Source organism: Nelumbo nucifera, chromosome 2, assembly GCF_055504915.1.
Source record: "Nelumbo nucifera cultivar China Antique chromosome 2, China Antique-T2T, whole genome shotgun sequence".
NCBI classification, from domain to species: Eukaryota; Viridiplantae; Streptophyta; class Magnoliopsida; order Proteales; family Nelumbonaceae; genus Nelumbo; species Nelumbo nucifera.
In genome coordinates, this window is record NC_142650.1 from 97,721,998 (window position 1) to 97,747,316 (window position 25,319).

The window sequence follows — 25,319 nt, forward strand, 5'->3', positions numbered from 1 at the left end:
CTGAAAGCAACCCTGAACTTCCTTCTCCTACTAGTATTGAGCCTAATGTCTCACAGTCTGACCTTGACCTTCCCATTGCAGTTAGAAAAGGAAAAACTTTGTGTTTCCATCACCCTCCTTAATCCATTTCTCCCTTGACTTTTGCTTCCAACTAATCGCCTCTCTCAACAAAAGATCCTCTAACTCCTTTAGAGACCATCTTCTTTCTCTTTCAAGATCCTCCACTCTTTAATCTCCCCTTTCAGCCTTTGTAATTTCCTCAAAAACTTTTGTCCATCCCAAATAGGTTGTGGACTTTGGGAAACCCACCACTCTCTGGGTGGGTGAGACACATGTTCTCAAACCTAAAAGGAATAGGGCCCCCTCACTAGACCTCTAGAACAAACAGATTGGCCAATGATCTGATGTGATTTTGGGTAGAGACTTCCCCTTAAGACCAACCCAATGTTCTTCGTAGTCAGGAGACAAAAAAAAAAATCTATCCAGTCTGGAACAAATAGGATTAACCTTATTGGACCAAGTAAAACAAGACTGCCCTAGTGGGATATCTATTAATTCAAAGGCCCCTATAAAATTGTTAAATTTCCACATACTTGAAGTGATCCTCTGTCTTCCTCCAGTTGATTCACCCACAAATCTGATCACATTATAATCACCTCCTAAACACCAAAGGCCACCCATAAGCCTCTAATATCTGCTAATTCTTCCCACAACACATTCCTTTCTCTACAAGAATTTGGTCCATAAACATTGGTAAGGACCCAATCAAATCCATCCTGATTGTTTTTCAACTTTATCGAGACAGAAAAACTTCCCACTAGCTCTTCAGAACAAAACATATCTTCCTTCCAGACTGCTATTATTCCACCTAATGCACCCCAGGCTGGTGCAAAGCTCCATTGACATCTTCTTTCTCCCCAAAAACTCCTAATCCACTTCCTATCAACCTCCTAAACCCTAGATTCCTGAATCATAACTATGTTTGGCTTTTCTTTCTTCAACAGTTCCCTGATCATCATAGTTTTCAAGACGCCAAGGTGAGGCTAGGCGATCATGGGGCGCCCAGGCGCCTAGCCCTCACCTACGCAATGGAATTTAAAAATAAGGCTTGCTGATGGATTTCTACCCCTTTTGAACTAGTTTTTTTGGTTTTACATATTCTGCACTTACTTTTGTACTTGTATTTCTTGCAGTGTTGTTTCAAGTAGGCAAAACAATATATTAGAGTCGCAACTTACAAGTTAGAAGTTAGAACTTGAAAGAGCCCCTATTTCAGAAACAAATGATGAGAACAATAAAAAAGCTGAAAAAAAATGCAAGAAATTAAGAACAAGAGAAGGGGGCAGAGCCCCTGTTCTAGACCCAGAAAATCTGGTGAAAAAAATACTAAAATAAAAGAAATATATGAAGAATAAAAGAAGGGGCGGAGCCCCTGTTATGCCCCTGTTTCAGACACCAATAATGAGAAAAAAAAAAAAAAAGATGAAAACAAGCAGGAAATTTAAGAACAAAAGAAGGGGGCAGAGCCCCTGTTTTAGTCCAATGAAATGATTCAAAAACTTGGACAAAAGATACAAAAAGGAAGAGAAAAATGGAGCATAACTACTGTTTTAAACCAGGAAACAGAGAACAAAACTAACTCACCTTGACTTTAGAGGACTGTGTGGGAACGATGGAAGGCTATTGTTCTCTCCTCTTCCTCAGTTCGATTCTATTGTCAATGTTCTATTGTCAAAGTGAAACCCTCGAAGATTACTTTTGTTTTTACTTTCCTCAAAACAAAAGCATGATAACATGCAATAGGTTCTATTATAAAAACTAAAACAACCAATAAAATATTATATGTTTTTTATTTTTTATTTAATAAATATTTATATAGTATATATTTGCTTCAGCCCCCTAAGCATGTGCCTAACATAGTTGGCGTTTGGGCGAGGCATTCTTTGAAAAGCGCCTAGTTGGCTTGACAACCTTTTTTTTTTATCATCTGCGTCACCTTGACAACTATGCTGATCATTCTTCTTTTTGTAGCACTTCCTAGACCCTTGACATTCCAACTAATAATTTTCACTACACTTATTTTAAAAACCCCGAAGCCCTCTTTCCTAAAGACCTCCCTTTCTTCTCCACCCTCTAGCACTGAATTCTTTGTCCCCTTCAACATCATTAATTAGTTTTTCCACTTCATTCAATTTTTTCTTTCTTTTTCCACCCCCAGTTTTCCTTGTAATTTTTTTATTTGGTATCTCCTTGGATTTCTCAATGTTAAGCCCCAATTTGTTAGCTATGATCTTCACTTGATCCTCTTCCACCTGTTGTTGTCCCCCTATAGGTTCTCCTTCAAGCCTACAAGTTACTTGTCTGTCTTCCACCAAATCAGAGTCATCCTTCTCCAGTTCTAATTTTTTCTTATCCTTCTCCCCCTCCTTGTTCTCTCCTCTTCTTTTCTCTTCTCCTTTTCCTTATTCATATTCTCAACAAAATGGCACCAAAGCAACCAGAGGAAGTCTCTAAAGATGATGAAGACATTTTATTAGATTCTTTATGTGTCTTGAGAATCTATTCTTTCTTCTGCTACCATTTTGTCTTCTTTAACCCAGTTTTTTGTTTATCAACTGACATTTTAGGATTTTTGTCATCTCATTAGTTTGATCAACTCCCAATATCAGCTTTCTATTGTATTCCTACTAGCATATCTTTTTAATATAAATAGCACATCACAATTTAACTATAAATTGTAATTATGAGATTTTACTATTTATGGTAAGTCTAAGATTTACTATGAATAGTACCTTCATTCTTGGATTGGTTATTTTATTAGATTCTTGGATAACTTTTCAGAATTTCTTTTGATTTCTAGGAAGGTATTCTAGAGATTTTTGCTGAAAATCTATGAAAGATCGAGACATCAACAAATTTCAATGGAGGTAGGAAGTGACAGAATAAGTTTCGGTGAATCAAGGAGCAAATGCCCACCACTTGTCCCTCTCTAATTTTAGTGCCAACTTGTTTTGGGCTAGCCCCACAATGCTTTGGGGTGTAAGTTCCTAGTCTATCTGTTAATAATTGGTGGAGTATTAAAGAAACTGATGAACTTATCACAGTTTGTCTAGTTTTAGATAATTTATGGAGAATAAAATTGAAAGTTAGTTGGTCTAAAATCTCAATATGTCTTGAAGCTTCTTCCCAAAAATCAAGAATAATCAAAGATATTGTTTGTTCAGCATTATTAAGTGGAATCTATTCTCATTCACAGGTATTTTTAACTTGCTAGGAACATTCTAGAGTGGGCGATTTGAATTTTTGAGGTTTATAGGACCTTGGAGTGAGCACCCTCTATTATTCCAGTTTCAACCAGTTAAATTTTTAATTGCTAACAATGCAAGCTGAAGTTGAATATTTTTCACCACTGCTTTAGAAGGGAAATGTAGGAAAGCTAAGGAAAGGAAGGATATCCAGAATTTCAAATTGTTGAATATTTGCTGAATGAGCAGGATCATTTTTTTTTTTTGTGGTATTAGAATGAGAAGGATCTGACCTGTTACTTAGGGAGCCACGGTTCTCCTAAATTATTCATATTTAAAATAATTATGTCCATGATTGAGTTCTGCTTTTCCAAACCTTTTGTACTGCAATTTGATTCCTTCTAACCTCTAATCATATTTAAAAAAAAAAATGTTCCATTAACTGCTGACTGAACGATCTTCCATGTCATTACTCTAGATTGCAGCAGATTTTCAAATTGCTTTCAGCCTTTCTATCACCAATAATCTCTACTTTCCTAAGAAGATTATTCGATACAAAAATTAGGGGAGAAACTTGAAATTACTCTGTTGGTAATTATCATCAGAGACAAGGAACAGTCCAAGCCCCTGATTATCAAACAGTCAATTGACCACCGTAAAAAACAGAAGCAGAACTGGAACACAAAAACCAATAAGCAATACCAAAAACCCACGAGAGAGAAATTCGAAAGTGGAAAAAAAATAGAACATGATATAGACGTTCAAACCTGTCGGATATGGCAGAGAAGGGAGGACACCGAAATCCTTTCCAGTCCATGCAAACGAGGGCAACGAAGAAATGTAGAAGAAACAAAAGATGGGAAGTTGACGGCCCTCATTGAATGAGTTACTCACTGTAAAACTACGTTTCAGTTCTGAAGAAGGAGATTGGATTCCCCAGGATTTAATTCTGCCTGCTTTAGCGCCATTTCCTCTGTTTTATCTTGTGCGCTGAACTTGCCGAACGAACAGAAAGGGTTTACAGTGAGACTGTGAAGTGGCCGAACGAACAGAGAGCAGAAAGGGGTTTACAGTGAGACAGAGTGCTCTCGTCACAAAGTGTCGCCCACCAACCACTGCAGCGCTGCAATATTGGTACCGCGTTGGCAAAACTTGGCGAGCCATCGCGAGTCGGACTTGAAAGACATGGTACCGGGAAAACTAAGGATTCGTTTGGTTTGCGGGAATAGGGGTCTGATTGACGGAATTGGAATCCCATCCCTGATGGAATGGCATTACGGCATTCTCCCATAGGTCACTCCCCCCTTAGAGGTATAAATCGGACCGGGCCGTGCCAGGCCCGGCACGGAGGTCCATGCCGTGCTGGGCCGGGGGTTTGAGGCCCATGGGCCAGCATGGCACGGCCTAGCCCGCGGCACGACACAAAGCACAGCCCACCGGGCCTGTAACAGGCCACGCTCAGCCCGCTCAGAAATATAGTCATTAGTGTTAGCACTGATGTCGATGGAAGTGAAACTCTCACCCCCAGTAGTAAGTAGTACTATAGGAAAAAGGAGGGCTTCTAAGCTGAATAGCCCGGTTTGGAAAATTTTCAAAGTAAAGGATATTGAGGGGAAGGGGAAAAGGGCCATTTGCCAAACATGTAAGAAAGACTTTAGTTATTGTAGTAAGGGTGGTACGGGTCATTTGAGCAGACATCTACTTACACATGAGCAAGAGGAAGATGAAGGGAGAGAAACAACCCAAACACTGATTGGGAGGGGGACTAGTTTGGTACTTTTAGATATTCACAAGAAAAAAAGAGACAAGAACTTGCAAAGTATATTGTACATGCAAAACAACCATTTATGTTAGCTGAAAATCCAAAGCTAGAAAAATGGTTGCGTAGTTCTGTAAATCCACAATATAAAAAGTTTCTAGGAATACTATAAGAACTAATGCTATAAAATTTTTTTATTCATATAAACAAAATTTAATTTCTTTGTCAGCAAATCTTAATTCTAAAGTTGCAATTACTTCGGATATTTGGACATCCAAATTTAATATTAGTTATATTTGTGTTACCGGCCATTTCATTGATGAAAATTGGCTTTTGAATAAAAGAATTTTAATTTTTACTAGGCTTGAATGGCCACATAGTGGCCCAACTATTGCTGCAAGTATTTTAAATACTTTGCATGCTTATGATTTCTATTAGTTTTGATAATGCCAGCAATAATGATTCTACAATAAATATTTTAAAATCTCAATTAAAACTATGCTTAAATGGTAAATTATTTCACATTAAATGTGCATGTCACATCTTAAATTTAAGTATTCAAGATGCCTTGAATATTATTTCTACTCATATTTTAAAAATTAGAAATTGTATTATATATATAAAGTTCAGGGGCAAGAAAACAAGAATTTAAATATTTATGCCAAAATTATGGTTTAAAATATAAACATTTTATATTAGATATAAAGCATAGGTGGAATTCTACCTATGCTATGTTAGAAAGTTGTATATCTCATAAACAAATTCTTTCTGATTTTTATAATTCAAAAATGCCTAATGATATGATATTTGAGGAAGACTGGGAAATTGTAGCCTATATAAGAGATTTTTAAAACATTTTTATGATGCAAAAAATGAATTATTTGGAATTTATTATCCAACTAGTTGTAATTTACCATATCAATTAATTGTAATTAGTGATTGTTTTGCTAAATATAGAAATAATCCATAATTTAAATGTATTGTTGAAATTATGGAAAATAAATTTAAAAAATATTGGGAGAACATTTCTCCTCTTTATTGTTTATCTACAATATTAGACCCTAGGATTAGGAAAGATGGTTTAGATATTTTACTTGAAACATATTATGAAAATATGAATATTGATATAGGAAATAAAAAAAAGAAATTAATAATTTATTATTTGAAATGTATAGTTTGTATGAATCTGAAGTTGTAGGAAATATTCCTACAACTTGTTCATCTTCTTCTTCTACTTCTGACCTTGAGCCCAGTAGTAGAAGAGAAAAAAATTTTTTATTTAATAAGTTGAAGGCAGAAATCTGCTAGTTCTACAACAAGTTCATTTACTGAACTTAATTTTTATTTGCAAGCAAATTTTTCTAATTTAGGTGAAATATCAATAATTTTGATATTTTATCCTGGTGGAGTGAACACAAAAATTATCTGGTTCTTACCGCCATGGAACATGATCTACTAACCCCTCCGGTGTCTACAATTCCATTGAAGTCTTGTTTTAGTGCAGGTACCAGGGTGGTAGATGATAAAAGAACCAGCAAGAATGATGAGAGCATAGAGATGTGCATCTACTTCAAGGATTGGCTAGATGTAGAAAATAGTTTACAAGACAAGGGAGGGCATGATACAACACCAGACATTTCACCCGAAGCAGATGATGAAAGCCATGAATGATGATTCATGAATTTGACTACTGGTAGAATTTTTCATTTTTTCAAATTATTGTAAAATTTTTAAATTTTATTTAATTTATTTGATATATATTTTTTTAATTTTTTAACAATGTAATTTTGTATTTTCAATTTATAACCATATTGTATTTTTTATATTTTATTAATTTATTTCATTTTTATATTACCTTCATCCAAGTATGCAATGATCCAATCATTGTATTTGTAATTCACTAATTTGCACCATTCAAATTTAAATGAAATAAAATTCTTATGTTTCTTTCAATTTGTTATTCCATCATTCTCATTTTCATTTGGTTAAGTATTTTTTTTCATTTATGTATTAAATAACTTATATTTCCCATTTCTTAAATTTTAAATAGTTCCTAATTCCCAAAGTTCATAGGAAAGTTAAAATATTTTAGTTTTACAATTTTACTTAGAAAAGAAATCAAAATTTAAAAAAAATAAAAAATAAAAAAATAGTGCAGCCCGATTTGGCCTAGGCCCAAGGCCTGCCCTATGGCCTAGCTCGGCATGGCCTGTAGCCCTGCCCAGCCCAGGCCCACGTGCTAGCACGGCATGGCATGGGCCTGCTTGGGCCTGGGCTGTGGGTCATGCTAGGCCAACCCCCAAAATTTCCATTGGGGAGGATGGCACAGCCCGTGGCAGCCCGTGGGCCAGCACGGCATGGCTTGCCTTTAGGGTGGGCTGCCCACGAGCCGTGCCGTGCCGGCCCGGTACGGCCTACTTTACACTTCTATTGTCCCCCTCCTCTGGCCCTGGGAATGAAAATTTATTCCAGCCAATTCTGATTTTGATTTTGATTGTAGAATGAACCAAATAGGTAAAGGGAATAAACCATTTTGATTCTAATTCCGATTTTGAAGGATTCCAATTCTGACAATAAACCAAATGGACCCTTATTTTTATCAAACAAAACTTACTCTATAATACCATTTACATATTACTACCTGGGATGGCGGTGGCAATTACATGAACTTTTTAGATTCTTACCGAAAAGTTGAGTGATATAAGTTAATTTATGAAAATATCATTCTAAGAAACTTATGGAAATTACAACAGAAAAACAAAGAGACCTTATATAGGAACCTCGAATAATTGCAACGAACACAATATTGTTAATGGAAATGGAAATGAAAAACACTAAGAAAGTTGTTGGAAAATGATAATTTGGGGATTTAGAAGTTTAAAGAATCATATGAGAATCTTTTCAAAGTTAACTAATGAAATGATAATGGAGGGGGTCTTTGTTATAATCCAAACGTGTAGGGGGTATTTCTCTCAAATGAAAGTTCAGGAGGGTAATTTCCACTACCCCTAAAGTACAAGATAGTAATCTCTAATCTACCTAAACAAAAACTTATAGGATTAATCAATCCATTGCAACCAATGTTATAAAAGTGGTAAGCAAACAAGTAGTTTTCATCATAATTCACTAGATTCTCACATCAGCTACATTGAGCACAAACCTATTCATAGGCCAGATTGGCCGGGTTTGGGTTGGGCTTTGCCTTTTTATTAATAGAACATGTTCAGGCTCAAGTTTGAACGTAGCTTGACCATCAAGCCTAGATCTTGAACCTAAGCCTGGCCATCATATAAAGCTCGAAGCTTGACCTAGGAAATGGTCAAAAAGATATTTTTATATTTTGCTCAACAAAAAAATTGATTTAGTTAAATTAGACTGCGTCAAAACCCAAAAGTATTGAAATATACTTTTGACCAAGGACCAAAGTATCGGTATCAGGTATCGTAACGGATAACTTGGATATGGATACGCTTTAGAAACACATGGATACAAACGAACAATATTAAAACATATGGATACGCTATAAAAATAAATACAAATTTCGTAAATACACCAACTACGCTAGCTTTAAGGTTAAAATAGCTACAAATAAGATATAAAACATACAAAATGTATATTTTAATGGTATATATAAAGGAATATATTACAATTAATATTATGTGATGCATAGATATCATACAACTTTGTTGATAATCCACCAATCAGGAGTCTATGATTCATATTATATAGATCTTTACAAATTAATGCATGCATAAAACCATTATTATATTACATTCTATTTAATTCCAAGATACAAACAAATGCTATTATATTTTAATTACTATATTAATTATTTTCCATTTTAATATTTTTACTTTTCAACATTAATAGAAAAGAAGTCAACCATACATTAAATTTTGAAATGTTTGTTAAACAATATATTTATATTTGTAAATAATAAATATGTTATTATAAAATGTAAATCAAAATATCAATTGATAAATTATAAAATATATAAATATATAATGTTAACTTAAAATATTTCATATGTATATATTAAAAATTTTAAAAGCATATAATGTTGCAAATTCATAATTTTTAATTACTAAAATGATTATTCCATTATTAACACTTTTATTTCAATAATGTTTCTAAAATAATAAATGATTTTTTATATAAATTTAAACTACTGTATTTAATAGATTCAATATAATATTATATACTTGAATATTTTTTAAACAAATTTTTTATTTTTATAAATAATAAATATGTTATTATTTAGTGTAAATTAAAATATCAATTAATAATTTATAAAAATATATTAAAATTATATAATATATGAATTTTAAGTACTAAAATAATTATTCTATTATTAATCTTTTTATTTGTCTAAATTTATTGAGTAAAAAATCAATTTTTGATATAAATATAAAATTGGTAGATTATTTGTTTTATTTATATTTATAAATATTAAATTTTAATATTATTCTATTTAATTTTAAGTTGGAACTATTGAATATAAAGTTATGACATTTATTCAGTTGTATGTTTACAATAAAGATAATAACAATAATTGTATTTCATTTATCATCACAAATTAAAAGATGGCTTAGTGGCTTAAATTGCTAAGCATCTTAAGTTGCGAGTGGTCCTAGCTTGGGTTTGAATCACGTAAGATGCAAACATTTTAGGATAGAAGTTGCACGTGTATCTGCGTGTCGCGTGTATCAGTCCATATCGACCGATACGGTGCGATGCGCATTGATACAGTACTACTGTATCGTAGCGATACACACGACCGGCATGACACAATGCCGTAGCGTTTCCCGTATCCACCACCACCAATACTAATACGATACACCCCGTATCAGACATATCGTATCAATATTTAAATCCTTGCTTTTGACCAATTTCTATGTCTTGAGAAAAGAAAAGAAGAACAAACAAAAAAATATGAAATATATTTTTTTATCATCATCATCATCATCCAGTTTCACCAACCCATTTTATTTAAAGCCATATCCACTATTAAATTATTAGTGCTTAAATCATTTATTATTACTTCTACCCATGTCGTTTGGGATAACATGGATCCTAATTTTTTATTATATAAAATATTATTGGGTTAGGCTTACACTTAGGCAGAGCTTTAAAAAATAAACAGAAGTATGACCCATAAAAAGTCGATCCTAGTGTTTTAGGCCTAAGCCCAAGCCTAGGGGCCTAAAACTATGTCTAAGTTCAAGAAATAATGGGTGGGACCAAGCTGGCCCATCAGGCTACCTGGCCCACGAATAGGTTTAATCAGGTACCGACCCTAGAAATCGGATTGGATTTGTATTGGGTCAAGGAAAATTCAGGTCCTTTAGGTTGGGTTGGGAAAGATGACCCTAACCCTAAATATTAAGGTTAGGATATTATTAATTCAAAGATTATTAGCACTGGTTTGTTAATCAATAATGGCAATCAATAAAACAATCATTTAGATGTGTAGCAAGCCATTCAAAGTGATTTTGTGGAGGTTGAGTATAAATAGGACCTAATGGGTACACATTTCTATTGAAGTATAATTTATATAAAGATTTTGTAAGTATCCTTACCACGAATTTCCTCTAGAAATCATAATAATGAATTCAAGAGCAAATTCTTTCCTTTTTAAAATCCATCATAGATTACAACTATTATATGTACATGAAGAAAGTTTTATGACACTAGTATAAGGGCATTTTTATTGTTGTGTGCAAGATAAAAAGGTAAGATATAAATACTAACGTTAATGATATGATACTCTATTGCTCTAATTTAAAATAGGAAAAACTAAATGGTGGGTATTGAAAAACCAGAAGGTTGCCACACCAAGAGGGTGGATCAGCTTATAGACCCAATTGGAAAATGTTGGTATTCTATTACTCTTCAGAATTGGTTCCCTAAGGATGTTAGGAAGGGCATAGAGTCTATAAATATTCTTTATTTCCATGCTAAGGATAAGCTGGTGTGGAAATACAATAAAATCATAATTTTAATTAACAGTTAAATCAACTTATAGTTTGGCTTTGCTCCAAATTAAAAGGTTTGTTCCTAGACAAGTTAATAGTGACAGATTGGCATGGGTGATGAAATGCATTTTGCTTGTCAAATATAATGTTTTAAGAGGAGAATTGTGAACAATAACTTATGTCTTCATTGTAGAAGTGCTCTTGAAAAAGCTGAGCATTCTTTATTCTCTTGTTAAACTACCAAAGCAATCTTGTTGACTTCTCCATTTGGTCTCCCATTTCTACCGGTTAACTTTTTAAAGAGCTTTTGGTGTCTAGATAGATAGCAATATATATAACTAATGCCAATCATCTTAGGTTATAGTTTTGCAACGACTTGTTGGGTTATTTGGAAACATAATGCCAATTTTTATTCCACATAATGTTCCCAAAGTTAGTTTAGAGATCAAGTAGATGGATGCTCAAAACCTTTATATATCAATGTAATAGCAAGATAATAACACCAGGAGTTTTCCATGTTCATTTTGCCAAGTTGAAAGTTGATGGTGCCTTCAAATCTAATGCCCAAGCAGGTTATGGTTATTTTTTGTATAATGAGTTAGATATTGTTGCTAGCGCTCAAGCAATGATTGATTTTCCAAGATTAGCCATTTTCTCTAAAGCTATAGTTGCCCTTTTAGGACTAAGATTAGCCTCCTTTTTCCAATTAAAAAAGGTTTTAGTGGAGTCTAACTATTTGCCTTTAGTATACATGTTGAAAGAGATCCCTTAGGACCAAGTTGAAACCTACATTGTTTTGTAGGATATTAGATCAAAAGTCTGCAATTTTGGTGATGTTCAATGGCTTTGCATTTCCTATGAGGCTAATGCCTATGCTTACTATCTGGTTAGCGCCAATTGCATTAAGGGTCTTTGGTTTTCCTTTGCTGATGTTAACAGATCTATTTGTAGTTCTTGGTATTTGTATTAGGATTCACACATTGGGAATATCAATGATATAAAATACAAGAGATGTTCCTAATGTGCGGCTAGGTAAACATTGCCAACAATATATTGTGGTCCAAACTCGTTTTTGCCCCTTTCTAATGAATGAATATTTCCTTACTAAAAAAATCTTAGGAAAATATAGATAAATGTGCCCATCAACAAATGTCCTTATCATTGCAAGCTTTTCTTCAATTGATTCATTTCTACAAAGGAAATTATATTTGAAAAAGTGCATTTTTACTAACATTTTCACTCATTTGGATTTTGTATTACATTATACATATCTTGATTGTAATAGATTCCAACTACAATAAACTGCATCTTGTTTTTCTCTTTCTTATTTCTTTTAGGGGTAAATTCATAGTGCTGGAAATGTATGATATGGAAAGAGCTTTAATCAATCGAAACCCCCTCAATGAATTTTGATAAAAACCACTTGGTTGGTTACCACTCTTATGATATTAATTGATTGGTTATAAGTTTTTTCGATATCATGGTCAAACCCTGGCATATACATATATATATATATATATATAACCAATCAACTAGTATCATAAAATTAGTAACCATATTAAAATTTATGGGGCTTTATATTGGTCAAAACTCATATAGTGCTATACCACTTTAGCATCATAGATTTACCCTTATATACAAAGGAATGAAGTTGCTCTCTTTTTGGACCAAAACGAAAACTTAAAATGATTGTTAGCATTTGATAACATTGAATAACTAGGTCTAATATTTGAGAAACTTGCTCTTTAGAAGTTGGATGTCATTCCATACCTCCAAAAAGTGATAATAGGTCTAATTTGATAAGAGGTGGACTATGTATAGAATTCATTCAAATGTGTTTTAGATGGCTCATAATGACTAAAATTCCTTCCTTTTTAATATTATGAAGGTTGTAAAAGATATAAAAACATATTTGTTATTTAGAGACCTATAGAGAGAGCTTTTCTACTTTATCAAACATCAGTTTAGAACCACAAATTTCATCAATTTTTTAGCATAGTAAAAGAGTGTTCAGAGAAAGGCAAGGGATAAAATTGCCCCACAAATCCATTAACCTAATCCTTTTCAATTGCATTATGTAAGTCAACTCCAAGCATTGATCAATTCCCACCAACAATCAAGTCTACAACCATGTTGGCTTTAGAGAGCATGATTGAATTTCATGTTCTTTTTGCTTCTCTCCACTATATTGTTTGTCTTGAATAATCATCTTAAAATTCAAGGGTATGTTTCTCTCAGGATTAATGTCATCAATAATCATTTTTTAGTCGCATTCCATAATAATGTTATTATAGTTGCAATTGATAGTCATTGTCATTGCTTTTCTAGCCCCAAAACTTTAATTATTTAAATACTATATCTTCAAAAATTGTAAAGAACAACCTATGCATTCCTTGTACATATTATAAATAATTGTTTTTTAGAGAGAGAAGCTAGCTAAAGTTATTTTTGTAGAGGTGAGCAATGTTAGACAGTGTATGCTCTTAGCTCCAATCAGATTGATGTACATATACATTTATTGTGAATAAAAGTACATTATTATTTCATGTTGATATTGGTATGTTCTTAGCACATGCAATGTGTGTTTGGATGAAACACTAAACTTGAACCATTTTCTAATTATGCCTTAGACCTTAGAGATTGATGGGCAAAACTGGAAAGTTATACATAACCCCTAGACTTGATTATGGTACTGCACTAAGTGTTGGATTGGGTTGTCTTTGATATGCCCGTCAATGAGATCTATTGAGAGTCAAAACCTGGGTATATTGGGGTAGTTTGAGAATTCATTTGAATGGGTGATCATAGTGATAGGATCGGTCCCTTTGTCAAACAAAGTGAATGATAGGGCTTACACTCTCTCTGATGGAAGCCTAAACTGCCGACAGTGGATTTTAATTGTGTTTGAGGTTTGGTTTTGCAATATATATATATATATATGTGTTTTATGAAAAATGTTTGCAAAAAGGTTTTAATTCCCGGGATCTATCCGACTAGAGAATGTGACACTGTACCTTGCAGCTAGGGGAAAAGTCCTTCCTTGTCAGGCATTGTTGTAATCATTATGGGTCGAGATGTTAAGTGTAAGAGACCATTACAGGGTTGATTACCTGATGGGCTTTATCTTACTTAAGCCCATTATCTTAGTGTCTTCATAGGATGACTAAATTCAATGATCATTTAAGTGTAAATGTTGGGCCCATATTGAGCCCATAGTGATGTGCTTATGGGTTTATTACATTTAGTAGTGAATTCAGCCAAACCTTTTCACAGAGGCTAAGCCGAACCCATGTGAACTTATATAAAGTCATTGTGGGGTCTCACGCCATACAAATTAGTCCTAAGTTGGCCATGTAACATCTTGGGTCATGAGCCTTTAAAAGAAATGGACCTAAGACCCATAATTAATAAGATTAACTAAGCTATCAAGTTGTCATGTGCTCTGGGTTGAATCTGGGTTTGGAAATGGGTATGGAGCACCCATCCTCTTAAGAGTATATGGATTATCTCTTAATAGAGTCCAGATCCAAATTAGATTTGGATAATCTCCTAATTTGATTAGGAAAAGAACTCCATAAGGAGATAAAAGAAGAAGACGGTGAACCAGACTAGAACACCTCACTTTTTTGTTCTCTCTTCTTTTCTTTTGTCTTCCAAGAAACCCTATCTTGACCTAGGCTTTCAAGGACTGATAAAGATCAGTTTTCTTCTGATTTTTACAAGAAATATTCAAAGGAATTTTAGGCTCACCTTCCCCAATTTGATCCAAGCAGTTGAGTTGTAATTTTGCTGAAAACTGTGTTGATGAATCAACTTCACCTATACACTGCACCATCTTCAGTGGAGACTGCACCTCTTTGTTTGGTTTCAAATCTAGTCCAATTCATTGCAAGACTGGTCCTAAAAAATGCAGTTTTTCAAAACATTGTGAATTTGATTCCCTAAAGGATTATGAAATTTTTGAAATTTTACCCTTCTCTAAAGGATTAGGAAATTTTTGAAAATTTGCCCAACCAACTAGCATGGTTTGGCCACCTATATAATTTCAAACAATTTTTAGAAAAAATTATAATTAATTCAAGTATTTTAGGAATAGTGCATTTTACTATTTTTGGTATATTACTTAAATCACCTTTGTTTTCTATCTAATTCTTTAACCTCCACTGTGTGTGTCTCATATATTCATGTACATGATATAAAGCATGCATAAAAGAGTATATTTTATATATAAATAAAATATATTATGGGCCAAGCTAGGCTTGAATTGTTTGTCCTAGGCTAAACCCAAAAATTTCGAGCCTGATGTGGGCTTGAGCTATAAATGATCAATCCTATTCCTCCCTTGGAACTTAGGAAAATATTATACAAACAAAAAAAAACTCATGTTTTTCATCTAAGCAAAAAAATAAATAAATAAATAAACCTATGTTTTTAATTCTAGAAAAACTTGTATGTATAGCTAGGCATAAGAAAAGGCTCTTAAAATACAAGTTTTCTTAATTATCAAACATTTGATTGATTGGTTCTATAGTTTTATGGAAGCATGATACCTAACAAATTTGATAATCTTGGTCATTGCTAGAAACGACCATCTTAAGATTATCGGGTTATGGTTTAGTTCTTCGGTTGGGGTCATGTCTAGGACAACAAAGTCTACAGGGAAATAACAGTTCTCTATCCTAACAATGACATCGTCGATAACACCTCGAGGAGTCTTGACCAACCAATCAGCGAGTTGTAGAATTACCGGGGTAGGTTTCAACTCGCTGATCCTAAACCTTTCGTAAATGATGGACAAAAGCAGGTTTACACTAGCTCCAAGATCTAGTAGGGCCCGATCAAAGGTGATTCCAGAGATGATACAACTGATGAGAGGAGCACCCGGGTCTTTCATCTTCCAGGGAAGTTGGTTCAGGAGGACTGCACTCACATCTGTCGAGAACATCACTTTTTGTGGGGCCGATCGTGGCTCCCTCTTTTGGGTGCATAGCTCTTTTATAAACTTGGCATAAGCCAGTATATGTTGGATGGCGTTGAGGAGAGGGAACTTAATATGGATTTACTTCCCTTCTCTCCTCGTTGCAAGTCTCTTTCTTCTTTCGCACCAGCCTGACTGTGAGTGTAGATGGAAAGGGAACTATGGGTTGGTTCACTATAGACTCTTCTTCTAAATTCTCCTTTCCTTTTTCTCCCCCCAACTTATGGTCTTCCTGCTCCTTTTCTTCTTCACTAACTCTCTTTTTCTCACACGGGTCCTCTAAAATCTTCCCACTCCTTAAGGTTGTAATAGCCTTGGTATTTTCAGGCTAAGGGTTCTTAGGAGGTGGTTGAATTTGTTGTGGAGGAAAACCCAATGGCTGATTTCTAGGATACACAACGGTTGACTTGGTAGTTGCCCTACTTTTCTCCTCTTCTTGGCTTCGGCTAGCTGTCCTATTTGGCACTTTAATCTATCGATGGACTACTGCTGAAGTTGCATGAATTGGTCATCGACTATACAGGCTTGAGGAGGTTGTGAGTGAGCTTGATAAGCTTGAGCCGGTTGATTCCTAGGGTACATCTGCTGGAATTGGTTCTGTACTTGTGGCCTCTGAAATTGTTGGGCCATGGAGTTAGATGGATGATGATACTGTTGGGACTGTGTGTAAGTTTGACATGGTTGAGTCCCAGGGTAATCATTGTACTCCCATTGAGTCTGTGCTTCATACCATTGGGAGTGCACATCTGGCAGGGGGTCTCTTGGACTTAGGCCCTGTAAGTGAAGTTGGGCTAATTTTCCCACCCAGGGTTATATGGGTGAAAGAATGGGTTGGCATTGGGTTGGAAAAATTTGTTGGATGCATGTCTTGGTCTGGAATTGTTAGACAGTTTTGTATGCCCTTAGCTTCAATCCGATTTGATGTACTTTTGATATTTAGTGTAAATAAATAAAGTGCATGTTTGATTCATGTTGTTTGGTATAATTTTGTGTAAGACCCTAAAACTGCACACTTATAGAGACTCGTGTTAGTTTTAAATGTTCACAGCCATTGGATAAGTCTGGGGAGATTTATCCTGCCAAGGCTGATACTGGTGTGCCACCAAGTGTTGGGATGGCCTGTCTCGGCCACCAGGGTAAGACCCGAGGCACATGCTAACATGATGGGCGGGCTTGGACAGATGGAACATGTTGGATAGGATGACAAGGTTGGGTATGGGCCACTTTGTTGACGATATGAAAGGACTTAGTCAATTTTGTGGGCCATCCCATTAATCTTGTCTAGTTGTCGAGAGACATGGTTCCAATTTATTTGTGGCTTTGGTTGGAAGTAGTTTCTCATTCCACACACTCCGATCATTTAATTCATTTTCTTTTATTTTGTTTTACCCCTTTTTTTCTTCTTCTTTTTTTTTCAAAATTTGAAATTTAAATTTTGCAATTTAAACTCAAATTTGAATTTTTAAATTCCTGATTTTCTCTATCTTTTTTTAAATTTTTATATTTTTTTATTTGAATTTTGAAATTTAAATTCAAATTTAGATTTTGAAACTTAAATTTATGAAATTTAAATTCAAATTTGAATTTTTAAATTTTTAAATTTTTTTCTTTTTTTTTTGAAATTTGAAATTTAAGTTTTTGAAATTTAAATTCAAATTCAGATTTTAAAATTTAAATTCTTAAAATTTGAATTCAAATTTGAATTTTTAAAATTAAAAAAATGCATGCAATTAACACACACGACCTATGGGCTGACCTAGGGTTTCCTAAACTAGTGGTTCAACCAATGTGAATCCTTTTAGGTTCACTTGGAATTACACCACTTCCTTTGGTCAGCCAGGGAAGAGGTTGAGATGTGGGAGGCTCCCCTTGCTCTCGCAAGGACCTAATTAAGTAACCACAAAACCCGCTTGGGTGTTGCCGTTTAACCTCTTTCCTTAGACACCAACCGCCGGTTATGGAAAGTAATTACAAGTTTTCCTAAAATTCAGCACACCTTTGAACCAAGTGTGAGGCTTCCCTAAAGGATCTTGCTATCCAAATTTTAATTTAGGGTTAAGGGTAAACCACACGTGAAGGGTGGTGATTTTTGGGCCAAGGAAGGGTGATGAAATCCCCACCTTATATTATTTAAATTGAATTGCCCTTTAATGGATTAACGGAAATAAAACAAAATAAACAAAGCAAATGGAACTAATTACAATGCATGAATAATTATTTCTAATATTCAATTAAGCAATATAACATAAAATAATAAAACAAACTAATTAAGCAAAAGGAACAATTAAAATAATAAAAAGAAAACCTAACACATTCACAACTAACAATGATAATTTCAGAAATTAAATAATCCTAAATGATGCATGCTCTAGAATATCAAACCCTAAATGTTGGGGTGCAAAAATTATTTTTTTTTTCGCTTATTTATTTATTATTTTTTTAAAATTCGAAATTATAAATTTAAATTTCAAAATTTGAAATTCAAATTCAAATTCAAATTTAGATTCGAATTAAAATTAAAATTTATATTCAAATTCAAAATCAAAATTTAAACTCAAAGTTGAAAATTTAAACAATTTTCTCTTTAACAATTAATTATTCAATTAAAGCACTAATAAAAAGGAAATTAAATAAGGCAACAAATAATTATAACAAGCAGAAAATAAAAGAAATAATTATGATAAAAAGATTAACAACTACCAAAATAAATTCTAACAATAAAATTGCTATTTTATTTGAAATAAAAGAAAAACACAAACCTAATAAGATAAAAATTCGAACAAGAAATTAAAATAAATAAAGAAAAATAGATCTAGAAACAAAATGGAAGAAAAACAATTCTAAGAAAATAATTTGAATCTAAAAAAATAATTAAAAATTCAAAAATCACTATTCTACCAAAAAGAGTTCAAAAATAAAAATACAAAAATCTAACATAAAATGGGACGACTACACCTATAACGCAATCCAATTAATCTTCTATTCTCTTCTCTCCTGTAGTACCGCAATGCTCCGGTACCCCACCTTTTGCTATTACATCTTGCAAAATCAAAGAGAAACGAGAATTAAACTGAGATAACAGATCTAGTAATCAAACAAAAATAAAACAATAATGAAATATATCTAGACAAGTAAATAAAAGATTTTCTCCGTTGCTTCCACGACAACGGTGCCAACAACTTGGTGTGTCTGGAAGCATGTTGTTAATCAATTCAGAACACTAGTTTAAACATTTATAAATTTTTCTAATTCTGAAACAATTACAAACACAGTAAATGGGTGAGAATGGGTCGTATCCACAGGGAAGTGAGGGAAAAATTAATACGTACTCAAATGCAGACAAGAGAACACCAGAGGGAAGTGCAAAAATATAAAAATTAATTAATTAAATTGAAAAAGATAGTATTCGAACATTGTAGAAATTAAAAGTGCAGAAAAATAAATAAATGAAGGAAATGAAATAAAAAAAAAACTGTAATCCGATCAGAGGTAGCTGTCTCCGGATCTCTCCTTTAAACCTCAGACTTCTTGAGCTAGGCATTTCGTCTTACCTGGCCAAATTCTCGATCTGTAGAAAAGAAAACGAAGATCAAACATAATGAAAATAAATTGCAGAAAGTAAATAACAAAACTGGAATTGAAAGAATAAAAATTAAATTTAAGACTAGTGGTTGGGATCCGAATCCAGAGGTAGCAGTAGTGGCTTAGGCGAACTGCAAGCAGGAACCCCTCCTCTTACTTGGGCACCCTCCTCTTCGTCTACCCTTCAACTTCTCAAGATCAGCCTTTCGTCTTACTTGGGGGCAGAATCCAACCCTTTCTCAGGAGTTCTTGGGTCATTTTTATAGAGAATGGTGGATACAATTGGGATTAGAGAGAAAGATGGGGCAGCAACTAAGTTTTAGCAAAAGATATGGGCACCCTAGGGTTTCTAATGGAGGGTTAGGATGGTTTTGGGGTGATCTTAGGGATGAGAAGGAAAGGAGGGGGCACCCAATATTATGTAGGGCTGAGATTTGGGCGCCCAAAAATAGATGGTGTAGATTGAGGTGCCTAGGGCTGAAAGGTGGGGATTAAAAGAGATGGGTGGCACCCTAGAGTGGATGGCTGAGATAGAAGATGGAATGAAGGGCTGAGATCTAGTGGTTAGGGGCTGAATGGTAATGATTAGCAGATAAGTGGCACCCTAGGGTTTAAAAGCTACAAAAAGAATGCCCTAGAATGAGTGGTGGAGATTAGAAGAAGTGGAGGGTGGAGATTAAACAGCTAGGGGCGGCTAGGGTTTTCTAAGAGTGAAAATAATGGTTTAAAAGTCGCCCTAGGGTTTGCTAAGGCTTGGGGAGCATGCTAATACAATAGGAGGGGCGCTAAACTAGATTTAGCAGATAGGAGGCGCCCTTCTGCTCTTAGTTTTTCACAAAAACAACCCATCTCTCAGTTGGACTTCACACCAGCTTTCCAAAAGCTGCATTTCAGCTATGAAACCTTCCCAGTTTTGCACAAAATTTGCATAGAGACCCTCAGAGATTACAACATTGAATTTAATTGGAAAGAAGGCATACTTTGACTATTCTAAGGCCGGAAATACCCCTAAAATGATGCCCTTAAAGCATCAAAGTGCAGAGTTATTAGGCACCATAGGACTTTGAACGATGTAGGCGGTTTGTTATGGTTATATCTATCATCCTTAGAGTCTACATTTTTTTTTTATGATGGCATATCATACTTTATAGAGTCCAACCCAAAAGAAGATTAAAAGAATATGAAAATGGAGGTTTATGAAATGCATAGCTAAAAGTGAGAAGTGATGTTTTGATAGATTAGGACGAGGGGGGTGCTTTGGTTCATTGTGTAGTTTACTTAGGTTGCATGGTGACCTCAAAGTGACCCCCGATTTAAATGTAGAAAAACAAGTAGAAATGTTCCTTCACACCATTGGCCCCAATGTGAGGAATAGTACAATCTATGTAAGATTTGGATGATCACAGGAGATTGTCAACTATTACTTTTATAGAGTCTTATGTGCAATGTTGAGATTATATCCCATATTGGTTGTACAACCTATTGGAGAGCAAAAGAAATGTCCCTTGATTCATGTCATACTTCAAGGTATGTTCAAAGAATTTATATTGATAATGGTTAGAACTTCTCTATTTAGTCCATGACCCAATTAATAGAATTTTAGTTGAAATGTAGAATTGCGTAGGTGTTACCGATGGAACATACATCCCATGCAAGGTTCTTATTAAAGAATAGGCTAGATTCTATGGAAGAAAGGGAAACCAACCCTTTTAGACAAGTTTCATGTTCTATTAGCTGATCCATTCCAATTTTCTAAACATGAGTTGTAGTCACCTTTAATTTAAAATTGACATATGTGTTGACTAGTTGGGAGGGGTCAGCCATGGTTGCGATAGTCCTATATGATTCTCTATGAAGGAAAGACAACTTTAACATACCTGAAGGTAATATGCATAATAAGTTTCTCATTATTTCTTAAATTCACTCAATTGATTTATGAATATGGACTAATTTTTAATTAACAAAGCGTAGAAAAGTATTACCTTGTAAATGTAGGCTAAGGAAACATGCTAGGATTCTTAAAACCTTACCCAGGCACAAGATTCCACTTTAACAATATTCGAGGTTGGTTACTAGAATCATCAGGAGAAATGTTCAACCATAGGTATTCTTCATTGAGAAATGCAATAAAACGTGCCTTTGGTGTACTGAAATAGTGGACCATTATTGATGCCATCTAAATCTTCGACTTTATCACACAAGTTAAAGTTGTCCTTGCATTTTGTGTCCTCGCTAATCACATGATGGAAGTTTATCCAAACAATGCATTGTCTTGAATCAACTTTTAAGAGGTAGACACTTGTCAGACTGAAATTGAGACTGAGGTTGTAAATGATATGCTAGTGGGGGACAACCTAACACAACGACTCTAAAGGAATGAACTTGGAAGGTGATTATCCTTCAAATATTAACTTGGATCCAAAATGTTTTAGGATTAGGGAGATCTCGACATTGAAGATGATGAATGTATTGGTGTTTTATAGTTCAAACTATTTTATGCCATTATATTTTTGTTGACTTTATGTTCTCTTTGACTAGTTTTTGATGCATCTATAGGGCAAATTTTTTAAACTACCCATACTATTTAGCTAATTGACATTGTTCCCTTATTGTTTAATTATTGTCTCAAACCACCTCTATTGTTTCTAACAATTGTCATTGCCGTTAAATCGTAATGGAAAGGATGAAAAAGTCCCTTTTGCCCTTATGTCAGAGGCCGATGTTGCCTCTCTCTCTCTTCTTCTTCTCTTCGATGGTCCTTGAAATTCTGTTTCAGACAAGTAAACGGAAACTAAGTTCCTTTTATATCTGAGTATCTCTTAGATCTCAGATGTGGGTTCCTTTTAGATTTGGTGTTTTGGTTTAAATTTAAAGGGTTTTCAAATTTTGGGTTCTTTGTAGATCTAGCATTTTGGTTTACATTTAAAGGGTTTTTTGAATGCTAGAAGCTTTTGTAGCTTCCTCTCCTGGTATTTAGAGCCTTCTTGTTCTTGGTATCATTGTTGGGTTTGATTAGTTGCGTTGCTGGGTTCCATGCCTCCTTTGCTTTTATCTCTTTGTGATGTTCCTTCTCACTACCGTAACCTTCGTTTTCACCATCTTTGCCTTTGTCGTGACCAACAAAGGCATCAGAAAAGCGATATCGGGAATAGGGTACAAGGAGTACAAGCTTGGTGATTACTCTAACTGGTTGTAGTCTTGCAGAAGCTCTTCGTTGTTTGATTGATGCTCAGGTCTGTTGAAGTCTTGGACAGGATGTTAACCAGAGGGCCTTCCATTTCTAGCAGAAGAACTTGTCTCGGATAGGATGTTATCGGAAACCCAATCCTCCTTCAATTGGGCACAAAACCCAGGCAAACATTCACATGCATGGTATTATTGGCGTTGTAAAAACCATAACAATTCCCAAGTGTGGTTTCTCTCTGTTCCAATTCTCCAACGCTTTATGTTGCGCTGAGACAATTGATGGAGGCAGATGCTCAAAATATTGTCCTAGTTATTAGCCAACTAGAACAATTTCCACAATAGCTCCACCTTTTCGATTTCATAAATAGATTCTCCACAATCAAATTTGAAACTCCAAAATATATCAAGGGCATCTTCTGGTTTCAATATTGAAACAAGCCAAAAACAATGAATTGATGCAGGTGATATATCAGAGAGCTTAAGGAGAAGATATTTCAGAGAAGGCTCTACAAATGTCTCGCCTTTCTTCCCCCCAAAGGTATGAACACCTTGAAATAATAGAGCTACCAATAATAGATTGCCAAACCGAAGGTAAACCTATGTGGGCTTTATTCGCTTCATCTCCAAATAACAATGTGGGTTTTTCAATAGAATATGACAATGTTTGATTTGTAGAGAAAGCTTTTTCTCTAATATAGAAAAAAAGTTTGTGACAGGTTAGATCGTCAAAGTAGCTATTCTCAATACAAAAGAATCTCAAAGAACGAGAGATATGGGAACAAACTTGAGATTAAAGACGAAAAGGATACTATTGGGTTTTAAAAAAATTATGCATCACATGGTGTTACGTGTGTATGGATTTTGACATAACATTAATGGACACTGACAATAGGGGTAGAGCTAGTTAATTGTTCGAAACAGTATGGATGGTTTAAGACAATAATGAAACAATAAGAGTACAGTTTGTTGATTAGCTAAACAATAAGGGTACAGTTTGGTATTGTGGTTAATGTGACACAAATCATCTTTATGTTTTCATAGAGTAAGAAATGGTCATCATCCTTATTGTTATTGTTGTCAATCATTATTAGTAGTTAACTTTCAATTTTAATATTGTGTTGATTTATTGTATACATTACAATTATTTAAGGTTAAATTTCTTTATCTACCCTTATGGTTTAACTAATTGACTAAGTATACCCTTACTGTTTGAAAATTGACTAATACTACCCTTACTGTTTTTGACAATTTACTAACTCTACCCCTGTTAGCATCCGTTAATGCTCCGTCACAATCTCTGCACATGTGATCCCACGTGACCTATACAATTTTTTTAATACCCAATATTACCCTCGTACTCTGAGCCCCCACTCTTTCTCTTCTAAGACCTCCCCCTCCACCTTTGTCTCTCTCTCCATTCTCAAACCTGCCCCTCTGCCTCTCGTCTCTCTCCCCTTCTCTCTTCCTCTATTTCTCTCTTTCTCTCATTGTATGCTTGCATACTAATCAACTCAGAGTTATTGCAGTTCCCACCACACCAAACTTAAGCCCGTAAACAAATAACCAGCTCACGAAGATGTGAACCACCAGAGCTGCCAATGACACCCAAGCAATCATGACTGTCTTAAATTGGCTCTACAAGAACCTCTACAATGGAAACTGAAAAGTGAAGCTGAAGTGAAGTAGGATTAAACAAATAGGCACCAACCCCGCTTGCTCCGCCACATCTGTGGGTTGTCCCAATAACTTTAGAATAGGCGTGGCGAATATGTACATGGGTAGGAGCAGAACCACACAGAGGACCAGAACTATCCATGAGAGTTGCATATATATCCCCAACATGTGGTACCTCTTCGCTCCAAAAGCCTGTCCACACAATGTCTCTAACGCGCTCGCCATCCCCAACTAATATTACATAGAAATATTCATTCAAGACCACTAAAGCCCACAGGTTTGCAGTTTTAAAATTTCCTTTTTCAATCTGATTTAGAGATAGGGAGAGAGAGAGACCAAGAGACCCAAGGCAAAACCAGCGATAACAGTGGTCGTCCGTGACGATCCATCTAACAATGGAACCTTCTCCTCTCCTCTGTTTTAGTAACTTTCTAGAAGACTCTGAGAAAGAATGTGAAAGACTCATTCGACTATGAATAGGAGCAGAATTTGTATGAAGAGAAGGACTTTAAGGAATGAGACAAGTCATGATAACTCAAAGCCAAAATCTTTTCACAACCTTCTTGCAGGTTACCCATTACACTATCGGAAATTCTTTTCCACGCATTAAGACTGGCTGCTGCACCGCCATGTAAATTCAATTTGGTGGACAAGAGACCTGCCAGTACTACAATGGCCAGTGGTAATCTACCACACTTCTTCACCATTTCCTCTCCTAGATCATGCAATTCATTTGGAACAAGTTCTTTACATCCAACCTGTTAGGTTTTAATCTCTATTATGTGGGCTTACATATTCAGTGAAACAATTGCATTGATGGGCTATTTTATAAGTGGGCTTAATTAAGTGATTCATTTATGCAAGGCCCATAGACTTTAATAAGAAAGTATGAGGTTTAATGAGTGGATACCACATTTTGA

At 34.7% G+C, this 25,319-nt stretch overlaps 1 protein-coding gene across 2 annotated transcripts in view; it reads right to left on the reverse strand.

The window, feature by feature from the left end:
* Positions 1 to 4,442, reverse strand: part of RECA3 (RECA homolog 3) — a 62,212-nt gene extending 57,770 nt beyond the window's left edge. Inside the window, exon 1 of one of the 2 annotated variants that reach the window (XM_010271349.3) lies at positions 4,013 to 4,442. In XM_010271349.3, the coding sequence (XP_010269651.1) occupies positions 4,013 to 4,062 (50 nt within the window). In that variant the 5' untranslated portion in view covers positions 4,063 to 4,442. The remainder of the gene's footprint in view (positions 1 to 4,012) is intronic. The other variant, XM_010271348.3, reaches the window with a different exon arrangement.
* Between the last annotated feature and the right edge of the window lie 20,877 nt (positions 4,443 to 25,319).